At 42.8% G+C, this 14666-nt stretch overlaps 1 protein-coding gene across 2 annotated transcripts in view; it reads left to right on the top strand.

The window, feature by feature from the left end:
• The window catches only part of LOC139416267 (synapsin IIa), a 37238-nt gene that overhangs the window by 11957 nt on the left and 10615 nt on the right, over positions 1-14666 (top strand). For both annotated transcript variants that reach the window (XM_071164727.1, XM_071164728.1), the window contains exons 2-3: positions 13437-13494; positions 13646-13737. In XM_071164727.1, the coding sequence (XP_071020828.1) occupies positions 13437-13494; positions 13646-13737 (150 nt within the window). The remainder of the gene's footprint in view (positions 1-13436; positions 13495-13645; positions 13738-14666) is intronic.

Here is a 14666-nt window from a genome sequence, read left to right as displayed (position 1 = left end):
GTGCTATAGGAATGTTCTGAAAGCATGATTAACCTGGAGAATAAATAGCATAGTAGTATAATGACCAAAGCTTGCCTCTGATTATGACAAATCATCCCTCCGTTATTGTGATTGTATTTTTGACAAATGTAATGAAAACGCAATTAGAAGCAATTGCTCCCAGAATGGGTCAAATATTTCACTGTGTCAATTTATTGTAAAAATGATTTTTGTTTTTAAGTGGTGTAGTGATGGTGATATGCTAGCTTTTTGTGAATACGTCCTGACTTCTTTAGGTGTATGAGAGGACATGGTGTCCGTTCTGACATGACCTTCTCCCACTGATGTTCCTATTGTCCACCACATACAGTACCAGTCAAAAGTTTGGACACACCTACTCCTTCAAGGATTTTTCTTAATTTTTTACTATTTTCTACATTGTATAATAGTAGTGAAGACATCAAAACTATGAAATTGCACATATGGAATCATGTAGCGACCAAAAAAGTGTTAAACAAATCTAAATATATTTTAGATTCTTCAAAGTAACCAACTCAATTGGGTTGAGGTCAGGTGATTGTGGAGGCCAGGTCATCTGATGCAGCACTCAATCAATCTCCTTGGTAAAATAGCCCTTACACAGCCTGGAACCTGTGTTTTGAGTCATTGTCCTGTTGAAAAACAAATGATAGTCCCCACTAAACGCAAACCAGATGGGTTGGTGTATCGGTGCAGAATGCTGTGGTAGCCATGCTGTTCAGTGTGCATTGAATTCTAAATAAATCACTGAAAGTATCACCAGCAAGCACCCCCAAACCATCACACCTCCTCTTCCATGCTTCACGGTGGGAACCACACATGCGGAGATCATCCGTTCACCTACTCTGCGTCTCACAAAGGCGGTTGGAACGAAAAATCTCAAATTTGGACTCATTAGACCAAAGGACATATTTCCACCGGTCTAATGTCCATTGCTCGTGTTTCTTGGCCCAAGCAAGTCTCTTCTTATTATTGGTGTCCTTTCTTTGCAGCAATTCGACCATGAAGGCCTGATTCACTGTCTCCTCTGAATAGTTGATGTTGAGATGTGTCTGTTACTGGAACTCTGTGAAGCATTTATTTGGGCTGCAATTTCTGAGGTTGGTAACTCTAATGAACGTATCCTCTGCAGCAGAGGTAATTCTGGGTCTTCCTTTCATAAGCCAGTTTCATCATAGCCATAGCGCTTGATGGTTTTTGCGACCGCACTTGAAGAAAATGTAAAAGTTCTTGAAATGTTCTGAATTGACTGACCTTTGAGCTGTTCTTGCCTTAATATGGACTTGGTCTTTTACCAAATAGGGCTATCTTCTGTATACCACTCCTACCTTGTCACAACACAACTGATTGGTTCAAATTCATTAAGAAGGAAAGAAATTCTACAAATGAACTTTTAACAAGGTACACCTGTTAATTGAAATGCATTTCAGGTGACTACCTCATGAAACTGGTTGAGAGAATGCCAAGAGTGTGCAAAGCTGTCACCAAGGCAAAGGGTGGCTACTTTGAAAATGTTAAATATGAAATATAATGAACACTTTTTTGGTTACTACATGAATCCATATGTGTTATTTCATAGTTTTGATGTCTTCACTATTATTATTATTACTACTCTTTATTATTCTACAATGTAGAAAATAGTAAAAATAAAGTAAGTGACTCCAAACTTTTGACTGGTACTGTAGATTGTGTTGTCCTCTTAGCAGAGATCATGGCTTGAAGACTGACCCCAGGACTGTATATCAAATCAACCGTTTGACACTGCCACCCTCTAATGCCATTAGCCTATACATTAGCCTATACATTTACTGTGCAAAGTACAAATCTTTATGATATCAAACTCCTCTTTCTGCATACAATGCAAATAACATTAGGAAGTGTTGTTTCCCTTGTCAAAATACATGATCTGCATCTGCATCTTATACATTCAGCATGACTCCACACTCTTAGAAAAAAAGGGTTCCAAAAGGGTTCTTCAGCTGTCCCCATAGGATAACCCTTTTTGGTTCCAGGTAGAACTCTTTCGGGTTACATGTCAAACCCTCTGTACAAAGGGTTCAACATCAAAGGGTTCAACATCAGCCCGAATACAACAGGTGTAGGTAGACCTTATCGTGAAATGCCTACTTACAAGCCCATAACCAACAATGCCATTTTAAGAAAATAGAGTTCAGAAAATATTTACTAAACAAACAAAAGTAAAAAAAATAGCACAACCCTCAAAGTGATAGATAATAAACAGTGAGTAGCAGCAGCGTAAAAACAAGGGGGGGGAGGGTGTCAATGCAAATAGGCCAGGTGGCCATTTATTTAATTGTTCAGCAGTCTTATGGCTTGGGGGTGAAAGCTGTTAAGGAGCCTTTTGGATCTAGTCTTGGTCCCAGGGTCCTTAGCTTAGTGATGAGCTTTGTGGGCATTTTGGTGTTGAACACTGGGCTGTAGTCAAGGAAAAGCATTCTCACATGGATGTTCCTTTTGTCCAGGTGGGAAAGAGCAGTGAGGAGTGTGGTTGAGATTGCCTCATCTGAGGATGTGTTGAGGTGGTATGCAAGTTGGAGTGGATCTAGGGTTTCCGGGATGATGGTGTTGATGGTGTTGATGTGAATCATGACCAGCCTTTCAAAGCACTTCATGGCTACTGAAAGGAGTGCAACAGAGTGGTAGCCATTTAGGCAGGATACCTTCGCTTTCTTGGGCACAGGGACTGCTTGAAACATGTAGGTCTAACAGACTCGGTTAGTGAAGACGCTTGCCATTTAGTCAGCACATGCTCTGAGTACACGTCCTGGTAATCCGTCTGGCCCCGCGGACTTGTGAATTTTGACCTGTTCAAAGGTTTTGCTCACATCGGCTACAGAGAGCGTGATCACACAGTCTTTCCGGAACAGCTGGTGCTCTCAAGCATTCTTCAGTGTTGCTTGACTCGAAGCGAGCATAAAAGGCATTTGGCCTGTCTGGTATGCTCTCTTTTATGCTGGGCAGCTCGCGGCTGGGTTTCCCATTGTAGTCCGTCATGTTTTGTAAGCCCTGACACATCCGACGAGCACCAGAGCCGGTGTAGTAGGATTCAATCTTAGTATTGAAGCTTTGTCTGTTTGATGGTCTGAGGGTATAGCGGGATTTCTTATAAGCGTCCAGATTAGTGTCCCACTCCTTGAAGATGGCAGCTCTAACATTTAGCTCGGTGAAGATGTTGCCTGTGATCTATGTCATCTGGGTGGGATATGTACTTATGGTCACTGTGGGGACAACGTCGTTGATGCACTTATTGATGAAGCCGGTGACTGAGGTCGTATACTCCTCAATGCCATTGGATGAATCACGGAACATATTCCAGTCTATGCTAGCAAAACAGTCCTGTAGCGTAGCATCTGCGTCCTCTGCGTCATCTGCGTAAGCAGGAATCAGGAGTATAGAATTATGGTCAGATTTTCCAAATGGAGGGCGAGGGAGAGCTTTGTATGCGTCTCTGTGTGTGGAGTAAAGGTGGTCTAGAGTTTTTTTTCTTATTTGGTTGCACATTTCACATCCTTGTGGAAATTAGGTAAAACTAATTTAAGTTTCCCTGCATTAAAGTCCCCGGCCACTAGGAGTGCCGCTTCTGGATGAGCATTTTCTTGTTTGTTTATGGCTCGTTGAGTGTGGTCTTAGAGCCAGCATCGGTTTGTGGTGGTAAATAGACAGCTCCAAAAGTACAGATGAAATCTCCATTTATAGTGTGATCTACAGCTTATCATGAGGTACTCTACCTCATGCGAGCAATACCTCAAGACTACCTTTAATATTATACATTGCGCACCAGCTGTTATTGACAAATAGACACACATCCCGACCCCTCATCTTACCGGACGTAGCTGTTCTGTCCTGCCGATGCACGGAAAACCCAGCCAACTGTATATTATCCATGTCATCGTTCAGCCACGACTCGATTACAATTTTTAATGTCCAGTTGGTAGGATAATCTCGGACGGAGTTTATCCAGATTATTCTCCAGTGATTACATTGAACGGATGGTAGAGGCGGGTTACCCACTCGCCAAACAAATTCTCACAAGGCACCTTGATCTGCGACCCCTGTATCTCCTTATTTTCTACATGTGAATGATGGGGGTTTGGGCCTTGTCCAGGAGCAACATTATATTCTTCGTGTCAGATTCATTCAAGAAAAAATCTTTGTCCAGTTTGAGGTGGGTAATTGCTGTTCTGATATCCAGAAACTATTTTCAGTCATAAGAGATGGTAGCATCAACATTATGTACAAAATAAGTTACAAACAATGCGAAACAACACAGAAAATAGCACAATTGGTTAGGAGCCAAAATGGGTTCTATATGGAACCAAAATTATTCTATCTGCAACAAAAAAGGGTTCTTCAAAGTGTTATTCTATGGGGACAGCCGAAGAACCCTTTAAGGTTCTAGATAGCACCTTTTTCTCTAAGAGTGCATGAACAACTGTGTATAAAGACAACACTGTGATGTCAGAGGTTGTTGAACTTGAGTTGAACTGTCTATAGATAAACTATAGCCAAGAACCAAGACAAAGTGTGGGAACAGTCTTCCTTTGTTAAACAGAACTGGGACAGCACTCACTCACAGAATGGCTGCTCAGTACAATATCATCCTGCCTCAGAAGGAAATATGAGAAACAAAGCAGCACTTATATTCACTAGCTGTTCTTTGCTTGCTACCTGTTTGAAGTGGCAGAGTGGCATGTCAATTTCCCCTCAACTGACAGGCTTTCAATTGCATACTCACTAGTGGTTCTGTATTGACTTTGTGCATTGCAATGAAGCATATAGGCCAGATCACCTATCACCATTATTCTGGAAGTGTCACAAATATGGCATGCTACAGAGGCCTCTTGAGATACTAACTTGATGAATAAACCCAGATATAGGAGGTTAGCATGTCAATCAGGACCAGAAGCTTCCCCCAACCTCTGATACAGGATCAGATAACTTATCCCCCTTTTTATTTATTTAACCCGGTAAGTTGACTGAGAACACATTCTCATTTACAGCAACAACCTGGGGAATAGTTACAGGGGAGAGGAGGGGGGATGAATGAGCCAATTGGAAGCTGGGGATGATTAGGTGACCGTGATGGTATGAGGGCCAGATTGGGAATTTAACCAGGACACCAGGGTAACACCCCTACTCTTACAAGAATTGCCATGGGATATTTTAGTCCCATCTGAAAGACCGCACCCTACACAGGGCAATGTCCCCTATCATTGCCCTGGGGCATTGGGATATTTTTTTAGACAAGAGGAAAGAGTGGCCCTCCAACTGGCCCTCCAACACCACTTCCAGCAGCATCTGGTCTCCCATCCAGGGACCAACCAGGATCAACCCTGACAGGGTAGCCTAGTGGTTAGAGTGTTGGACTAGTAACCGGAAGGTTGCAAGTTCAAACCCCCGAGTTGCCAAGGTACAACTCTATCGTTCTGCCCCTGAACAGGCATTTAACCCACTGTTCCTAGGCCATCATTGAAAATAAGAATTTGTTCTTAACTGACTTGCCTAGTTAAATAAAAAACCTGACCAACCCTGCTTAGTTTCAGAAACAAGCTAGCAATGGGATGCAGGGTGGTATGCCCCTTTGGGGATAGATTAATCTAATCCTAGATCTGTAGTTCAAATCAAATGTTATTGGTCACATGGTTAGCAGATGTTATTGCGAGTGTAGCAAAATGCTTGTGCTTCTAGTTCTGACAGTACAGCAATATCTAAAAAGTAATCCAACAATTCTACCTAATACATACAAATCTAAGTATAGGAATGGAATAAGAATATATACATGTAAATATATAGATGAGCAATGACTGAGCGGCACAGGCAAGATGCAATAGATGGTATAAAATACAGTATTTACATATTAGATGAATAATGCAAGATACTGTATGTAAACAGCCTCACTATGTTATTGGCTCTGGTGGTTGTTGTCCCTGGTGATCTTTTTGGCCTCCTGTGACATCGGGTGCTGTAGGTGTCCTGGATAGCAGGTAGTTTTCCCCCGGTGATGCGTTGTGCAGACCTCACCACCCTCTGGAGAGCCCTGTGGTTGTGGGTGGAGCAGTTGCCGGCATGGATTGATAAGGGGGGAGAGCCATGGAGTAGTGATGAAGGGGGTCGAGGTCAGGTCATGTTAAGGGAGAAATACAAGTTTATGGTCCATATCACTTCTTGTCCTGCCTAGCAGGAAAAATACAATGTTTGTACAGATGTGTAGTAAGGGTTAAATGTCAGTGCTTGTGTGAAAAGGTTTTTGTCTAATGCAGCTGTATTGATCCTCTGGGAAGAATAAGCTTGGTTAAGCTTTCATTGTCGCCGTAGAGTTTTTACTCTGAAAATTAGAACCTAACAAACCAAAAAGGGTTCTCCTATGGGAACAGCCGAAGAACCGTTTTTGAAACCTTTTTCTAAGAGTGTAGCAAGGCAGACAGCCATCACTCAATCACTTCAGTGTCGCAGTGGAGACATATAGTGACTAGGATATTGGTGAAGGAAGATGAAGACATGATCATAATTTCGTTTCTCTTTGTCTGACATCTAAATCAACCAATCAACGGTTAATTGTAAATCACTGATCAAACAAACTAAAAGAGTTTGACTATCTGTTTGTTTGGCGTTGTTTTCACAATGCATGGAAGCGAATACTGATGAAACATTAGTATTCAGGTAATACTTGCTCCCATCGTACCGCAACCTGTCAAGATCATCTCTGAATCATCTTACTCTCACACAAACACCCATTTTTAGAGGCCATTTTAGCATGTCTGAAATGTGGAACATATTTGGAACACATTTTCATGTATACAATTTGATTGACACTGACTCACTCAATCTCTGTCTTTTTGCTCCCATTTCTATCTTAGACTTGGGTATAGATCATTTGAATACGAGAGTTATAACTACAGGACATTGATATTTCCACCATTGTGTCTTTTTTTACAAATGTTTCTTCACATAATATGGCCCTTAATATTTAAAGTGTGGATTGTAATTATACCTTCATAGGATTATAATGGATGGCACCAATTTTTTAATTTTTTTTATTCACCTTTATTTAACCAGGTAGGCCAGTTGAGAACCAATTCTCATTTACAACTGCGATCTGGCCAAGATAAAGCAAAGTATGGTATGTTTGGTGGCATGAGTGAAGGAGGCTTTGTTGTGAAATAGGAAGCCGATTCTAGATTTAATTTTGGATTGGAGATGCTTAATGTGAGTCTGGAAGGAGAGTTTACAGTCTAACCAGACACCTAGGTATTTGTAGTTGTCCACATATTCTAGGTCAGAACCGTCCAGTTTTTTATTTATTTTTTATTTTTATTTCACCTTTATTTAACCAGGTAGGCTAGTTGAGAACAAGTTCTCATTTGCAACTGCGACCTGACCAAGATAAGGCATAGCAGTGTGAACAGACAACACAGAGTTACACATGGAGTAAACAATTAACAAGTCAATAACACAGTAGAAAAAAGGGCAGTCTATATATACATTGTGTGCAAAAGGCATGAGAAGGTAGGCAAATAATTACAATTATGCAGATTAACACTGGAGTGATAAATGATCAGATGGTTATGTACAGGTAGAGATATTGGTGTGCAAAAGAGCAGAAAAATAAATAAATAAAAACAGTATGGGGATGAGGTAGGTGAAAATGGGTGGGCTATTTACCAATAGACTATGTACAGCTGCAGCGATCGGTTAGCTGCTCAGATAGCAGATGTTTGAAGTTGGTGAGGGAGATAAAAGTCTCCAACTTCAGCGATTTTTGCAATTCGTTCCAGTCACAGGCAGCAGAGAACTGGAACGAAAGGCGGCCAAATGAGGTGTTGGCTTTAGGGATGATCAGTGAGATACACCTGCTGGAGCGCGTGCTACGGATAGGTGTTGCCATCGTAACCAGTGAACTGAGATAAGGCGGAGCTTTACCTAGCATGGACTTGTAGATGACCTGGAGCCAGTGGGTCTGGCGACGAATATGTAGCGAGGGCCAGCCGACTAGAGCATACAAGTCGCAGTGGTGGGTGGTATAAGGTGCTTTAGTGACAAAACGGATGGCACTGTGATAAACTGCATCCAGTTTGCTGAATAGAGTGTTGGAAGCAATTTTGTAGATGACATCGCCGAAGTCGAGGATCGGTAGGATAGTCAGTTTTACTAGGGTAAGTTTGGCGGCGTGAGTGAAGGAGGCTTTGTTGCGGAATAGAAAGCCGACTCTTGATTTGATTTTCGATTGGACCATGTTTGATATGGGTCTGGAAGGAGAGTTTAGAGTCTAGCCAGACACCTAGGTACTTATAGATGTCCACATATTCAAGGTCGGAACCATCCAGGGTGGTGATGCTGGTCAGGCGTGCGGGTGCAGGCAGCGAACGGTTGAAAAGCATGCATTTGGTTTTACTAGCGTTTAAGAGCAGTTGGAGGCCACGGAAGGAGTGCTGTATGGCATTGAAGCTCGTTTGGAGGTTAGATAGCACAGTGTCCAAGGACGGGCCGGAAGTATATAGAATGGTGTCGTCTGCGTAGAGGTGGATCAGGGAATCGCCCGCAGCATGAGAAACATCATTGATATATACAGAGAAAAGAGTCGGCCCGAGAATTGAACCCTGTGGCACCCCCATAGAGACTGCCAGAGGACCGGACAGCATGCCCTCCGATTTGACACACTGAACTCTGTCTGCAAAGTAATTGGTGAACCAGGCAAGGCAGTCATCCGAAAAACCGAGGCTACTGAGTCTGCCGATAAGAATACGGTGATTGAGTCGAAAGCCTTGGCAAGGTCTATGAAGACGGCTGCACAGTACTGTCTTTTATCGATGGCGGTTATGATATCGTTTAGTACCTTGAGCGTGGCTGAGGTACACCCGTGACCGGCTCGGAAACCAGATTGCACAGCGGAGAAGGTACGGTGGGATTCGAGATGGTCAGTGACCTGTTTGTTGACTTGGCTTTCGAAGACCTTAGATAGGCAGGGCAGGATGGATATAGGTCTGTAACAGTTTGGGTCCAGGGTGTCGCCCCCTTTGAAGAGGGGGATGACTGCGGCAGCTTTCCAATCCTTGGGGATCTCAGACGATATGAAAGAGAGGTTGAACAGGCTGGTAATAGGGGTTGCGACAATGGCGGCGGATAGTTTCAGGAATAGAGGGTCCAGATTGTCAAGCCCAGCTGATTTGTACGGGTCCAGGTTTTGCAGCTCTTTCAGAACATCTGCTATCTGGATTTGGGTAAAGGAGAACCTGGAGAGGCTTGGGCGAGTAGCTGCGGGGGGGGGGGGGGGGGGGGAGCTGTTGGCCGAGGTTGGAGTAGCCAGGCGGAAGGCATGGCCAGCCGTTGAGAAATGCTTGTTGAAGTTTTCGATAATCATGGATTTATCGGTGGTGACCGTGTTACCTAGCCTCAGTGCAGTGGGCAGCTGGGAGGAGGTGCTCTTGTTCTCCATGGACTTCACAGTGTCCCAGAACTTTTTGGAGTTGGAGCTACAGGATGCAAACTTCTGCCTGAAGAAGTTGGCTTTAGCTTTCCTGACTGACTGTGTGTATTGGTTCCTGACTTCCCTGAACAGTTGCATATCGCGGGGACTATTCGATGTTAGTGCAGTCCGCCACAGGATGTTTTTGTGCTGGTCGAGGGCAGTCAGGTCTGGAGTGAACCAGGGGCTATACCTGTTCTTAGTTCTGCATTTTTTGAACGGAGCATGCTTATCTAAAATGGTGAGGAAGTTACTTTTAAAGAAAGACCAGGCATCCTCAACTGACGGGATGAGGTCAATGTCCTTCCAGGATACCCGGGCCAGGTCGATTAGAAAGGCCTGCTCACAGAAGTGTTTTAGGGAGCGTTTGACAGTGATGAGGGGTGGTCGTTTGACTGCGGCTCCGTAGCGGATACAGGCAATGAGGCAGTGATCGCTGAGATCCTGGTTGAAGACAGCGGAGGTGTATTTGGAGGGCCAGTTGGTCAGGATGACGTCTATGAGGGTGCCCTTGTTTACAGAGTTAGGGTTGTACCTGGTGGGTTCCTTGATGATTTGAGTGAGATTGAGGGCATCTAGCTTAGATTGTAGTGTAGTGATGCTAGTTGAGTTGGAGGGTGCGGGCAGAAATCGGTTGAAGAGAATGCAATCTAGATCTCAAATTGGGCTCATCACTTTGAGAACCGCACTGATTTATAAATAACATAAAAAGGGCTCCATCTACAGTACACGGCATCTGTTGTTCCGTGCATGGGTAATTTACCAGCAATTCTACATGGATCGCTTTGAAAAGTCTGGCGCCTGAATTCTGTTATAGACGGTCAGTTATTATTGATGATGACACCATATGGTCCTGGACAAGTGGCATGTAGGCTACTTCATTCAATGCAGGAAGGTGGACTTTATTAGCATGTGCAATGGTCAGGGTACAAAGCAAAAAAATCAAAGCTCAGGCGGTTGATTATAGGTTTAATCATCTCTGCCTCAATGCATAGACCTACATGCTATTTCATGTAACCAACTGGAGTTTCAACCTGAGCCACAAGACTGTTAACTCGCTGAGCAAAGCCAAGGCATTAGCTCGGGGAGCTAATGCAAGTATTTAGGTCTCAGGGAAGGTTACTCGTGAGTTTGGTTCTGAACCACCTCTGTTCTACAAATATATTCAGTACATCCTCCACAAGAAATATAAGTTGAAGTAGGAACTGAATCAGGGAGACGGTTGTGATGTTGAACCATCCCTTAAACCAGGGCTGCCAAACATTCTCCCTAGAGATCTACCGTCCTGTGGGTTTTCAGTCCAACCCTAATTTAACACACCTGATTCTTCTAATTATCGGCTCAACAAAGCCGTTAACTAGCTGAATCAGATACGCTATATTAGGGTTGGACTGGAAACCTACAGGACAGTAGACCTCCAGGAAGAGGGTTTGGCAGCCCTGCCTTAAACCAACCCCTATAATTTAATGCATTGTCACTGTGATTCTGTCTCTGAGTCATGTCTTTGGCAGCCCTACATATATCCATTCACAGAGGCCATTTATCATAACACAAAGTATCTACAGGTTTTCATTCTACTGTGACTGTGCTGGCGTGATTCATATTCAGATGCTTGTTTTCCTCCACAGCCACAGATAAATCCCAGACTCAAATGAGATCAGCCATGAATTATTCAGCTGTTCCTCATTAGGGTGTGTTTGACATACAGTACCAACGTGAAATAAACAAGCAGAGGGTGGCAGGTAGCCTAGAGCGTTGGGCCAGTAATCGAAAGGTTGCTGGTGCGAGTATTCGGGCCAATGAGGTGAAACATGCGTCCTTGATCAAGGTACTGTACTTAACCCTTATTTGCTCCAGGGGTGCTGTACTACATTGGCTGACCGTGTAAAACAACACATTTCACTGCACCTATCTGGTGTATGGGACAATAAAACATTGTTGTGTGTGTGATAAATACAATCTGAGCAATTTTCTTCTGCTAGTAGACTTCAGTAATCACTGTTATTGATGTGTAATTTCAATAGAAAGTTAAGGCCGGCCATTGAAACCTTGTATGGCCCTACTGTAAATACATGTACACAGCACCTTTTGATTACTTTGGCCATTGAACTGTACAGCACCATTTCCGAGGAAGGTTTAAGATTTGTTTTCTCCCCTCTTTGTCCGTGGGTATATTCAACAACTGCAGTGTGTGTGGGTTCAAATAGTGCCCAGCCTGTTTATCGACAGGGAATGAGTGGCAGTGTCTGTACAGACGTAGCTCGATGCTAAACTGACTCTCAGTAGACTAAGATACACCAAACAAATGCTTTAGGCCCCACAAAGGCTTTTATCTTGGACAAAAACCATAGCTATTGAACCAGATAATTTCAGCAATTGTAAAATGTATCTTGTTTCAAGAGGGCAGTAAAGATCCAACAGATGGCAGCAATTGCTGCAACAGGGTAGCCTACTAAAATGTCATATAACAGGGATATAAACCGGAACAAAAAAATGAAAATGATCAGTGTGGGGCCATACTTGAGAACATTGTAAAAATGTGCATCAGCCAATTAAAATCTGTGACGTAGTCGCACGTGAAAGCTGTTCCCATTATATAATCTGGTACATTAAGCCCCATGCTCCACTGAGCAGGTGGTGGTGATTATTTCCTGTAACAAATTCTGCATCAGTTTATCAGAGATCTTGTACTTTTTATCCACCAAACAATGGCATAAATTGATACAAAATCCAACATTTTTGCTAATTCGTTTCACACCCATCCGTGTGCTTTAACGGGAAAAAAATATAAACTTAAATGTTGTATAGGCCTTTATCTTCCAAAATGTGCGATTATGTCTTTTGGAATTTTGTCTGACGTTACTAGCTAGTAGCCTAGTCAAGGATGCATCATGCAATATTGGCACTCTACTATTTGTTCCATGTGGAACAAAATGAAAACTTGAATTAGGAGGTTTACAATATCCCTCTGGTGGTCAAATTGACCTACAGTATTTTAAGAAATTACATTGGTTGGTGGATATAAAGTGTATGTTTTTGATAGGCTGATTCCGAATGTGTTACAGGAAATAATCACCACCACAAGCTCAGGTAAGCATAGGACTAAATGTGTGTCACGTTCTGACCTTAGTTCCTTTGTTTTGTCTTTGTTTTAGTATGGTCACGGCGTAAGTTGGGGTGGGCAGTCTGTTTGTTTTTCTTGGTTAGTTTTTGAGTTTGGCCTGGTATGGTTCTCAATCAGAGGCAGGTGTCGTTAGTTGTCTCTGATTGAGAATCATACTTAGGTAGCCTTTTTCCACCTGTGTTTCAGGGGTGTTTGTTTTCTGTCTTTGTGTGTCTGCACCAGACAGAACTGTTTCGGTTGTTTTCTTTGTTGTTTTGCTGTTCAGTTTACATTAAAAAGGATGAACACTTACCACGCTGTGCTTTGGTCCTCACCATCTTCCCAAGACAGCCGTTATAATGTGCCAGGTTATGTAATGGGAGCAGCTAACCTGTAGCGCTTTATCACGTGCGACTACGTCAATGATTTCAATTGGCTGATGCACATTTTTGAGACTAAGAAAAAGTCTAAACGTAGTTTTTCAAATGTTCGCTAGTATGGCCCTGGAGTGAATATATCACCACCTTGACTTTATCACTAGCAACAGTTCTCTAAGTCACGTTTATCTGAGGGGATATGTGCCACAAAGACGGAATGTTTGGGTAACGGTGTGGTGTGTAATTAAATCATTAAGATGCATGTGTTCGCGCCATAAAATGTATATTGATGCATATTAAATTCAATGAAGTGTATCTTATTCAATATTGACTGGAGCCGTACCTGATTGTAAATTGATGGAAGGCATCCACAGAGAAACACAATCACAATGAGTCACAGTGTTATCTCATAATGTCATCAAAAGGATAATCAATGAATTTCTCTATTGCCTAGGGCCAAACTCTTCAGAGGGAAGAAAGTGCATGGAGATTATGACATCAAAGTCGAACAGGTAAGCCTCATTAGGCAAACTGCGTAGATTAACTTTTGGCACCTGTCTCAGAATTCTCTACCTAGAAACTGAATATGTATCTATGACTCCTATTGTTGTAGTGCCTACGTTCAGTTCTTCAGATGTACCTGTCTGTTTTTCTGCCTTGCAGGCTGAGTTCAGTGAGATCAACATCATAGCTCATGCCAATGGGAGCTGTAATGTGGACATGCAGGTTCTGAGAAATGGTACCAAGGTGGCCAGGTGAGACACGCATGGACGCATGCCCGCCCGCCCACACACACACACACACACACACAGGCCAAACTGTAGCATCTGAACTCATTGACAATTCACCATTGCTCTGAGAGGCTATTTAAGCAACACACTCAAGCCTTACATGCTGACCACACCGCTCCTGTGGCATGCGAGAGCGTTGCAAAATAAATGTACACATACATGTTATTCAATCATTGCGACAGCAATGACATTGCGACAAGTTGTTGCTATTTGTGACGCTCAACGCGCTGCAAGTCCTGCCTCTCAAAGATGAACTGATGTCCACACTCCAGTAGTAATGCACCATAAAGTTGGTTGCCAACCATATAGAGTCCAAAGTTTTAAAAAATAAAAAAGAATCCTGAGGTTGGAGGAGAGATGACAAAATGGTAAACCAAATTCCTCCTCCATCTCCTCCCTCAGGCTTCTTTTTTTTTACTTCTTTGGACTTTATATAGAGGTTGGCAACCAACTTTACGGTGCATTACACCAATGAGGAGATGGCACGTGGGTATATGCTCCTAAAAACCAACGAGGAGATGGGAGAGGCAAATATAATCTATTTTAGCACACACAGACGCTCGCTGAGGTGCGCGAGCAGTGTGGGTACAATGATTGAATAACATGTATGTTATTTTCAACGCTTGCGCATGCAACACAAGTGGTGTGGTCAGCATTAGTTGACCTTCACATGTAAAGAGAACCATGGCAAATTTCCAGATTTGATATTTCAACGCAGGTTGAAATATCAAAACGAACTCTGAACCAACAATATTAATTTGGGGACAGGTCGAAACGCATGTAACATTTACATTTGGCAATTTATCTAGCTTACTGTTGCTAGCTAATTTGTCCTGGGATATAAACGTTGAGTTGTTATTTTACCTGAAATGCACAAGGTCCTCTACTCCGAC

Source organism: Oncorhynchus clarkii, chromosome 9 (assembly GCF_045791955.1).
Source record: "Oncorhynchus clarkii lewisi isolate Uvic-CL-2024 chromosome 9, UVic_Ocla_1.0, whole genome shotgun sequence".
NCBI lineage: Eukaryota > Metazoa > Chordata > Actinopteri > Salmoniformes > Salmonidae > Oncorhynchus > Oncorhynchus clarkii.
This window is presented reverse-complemented; position numbering and strand designations above follow the sequence as displayed.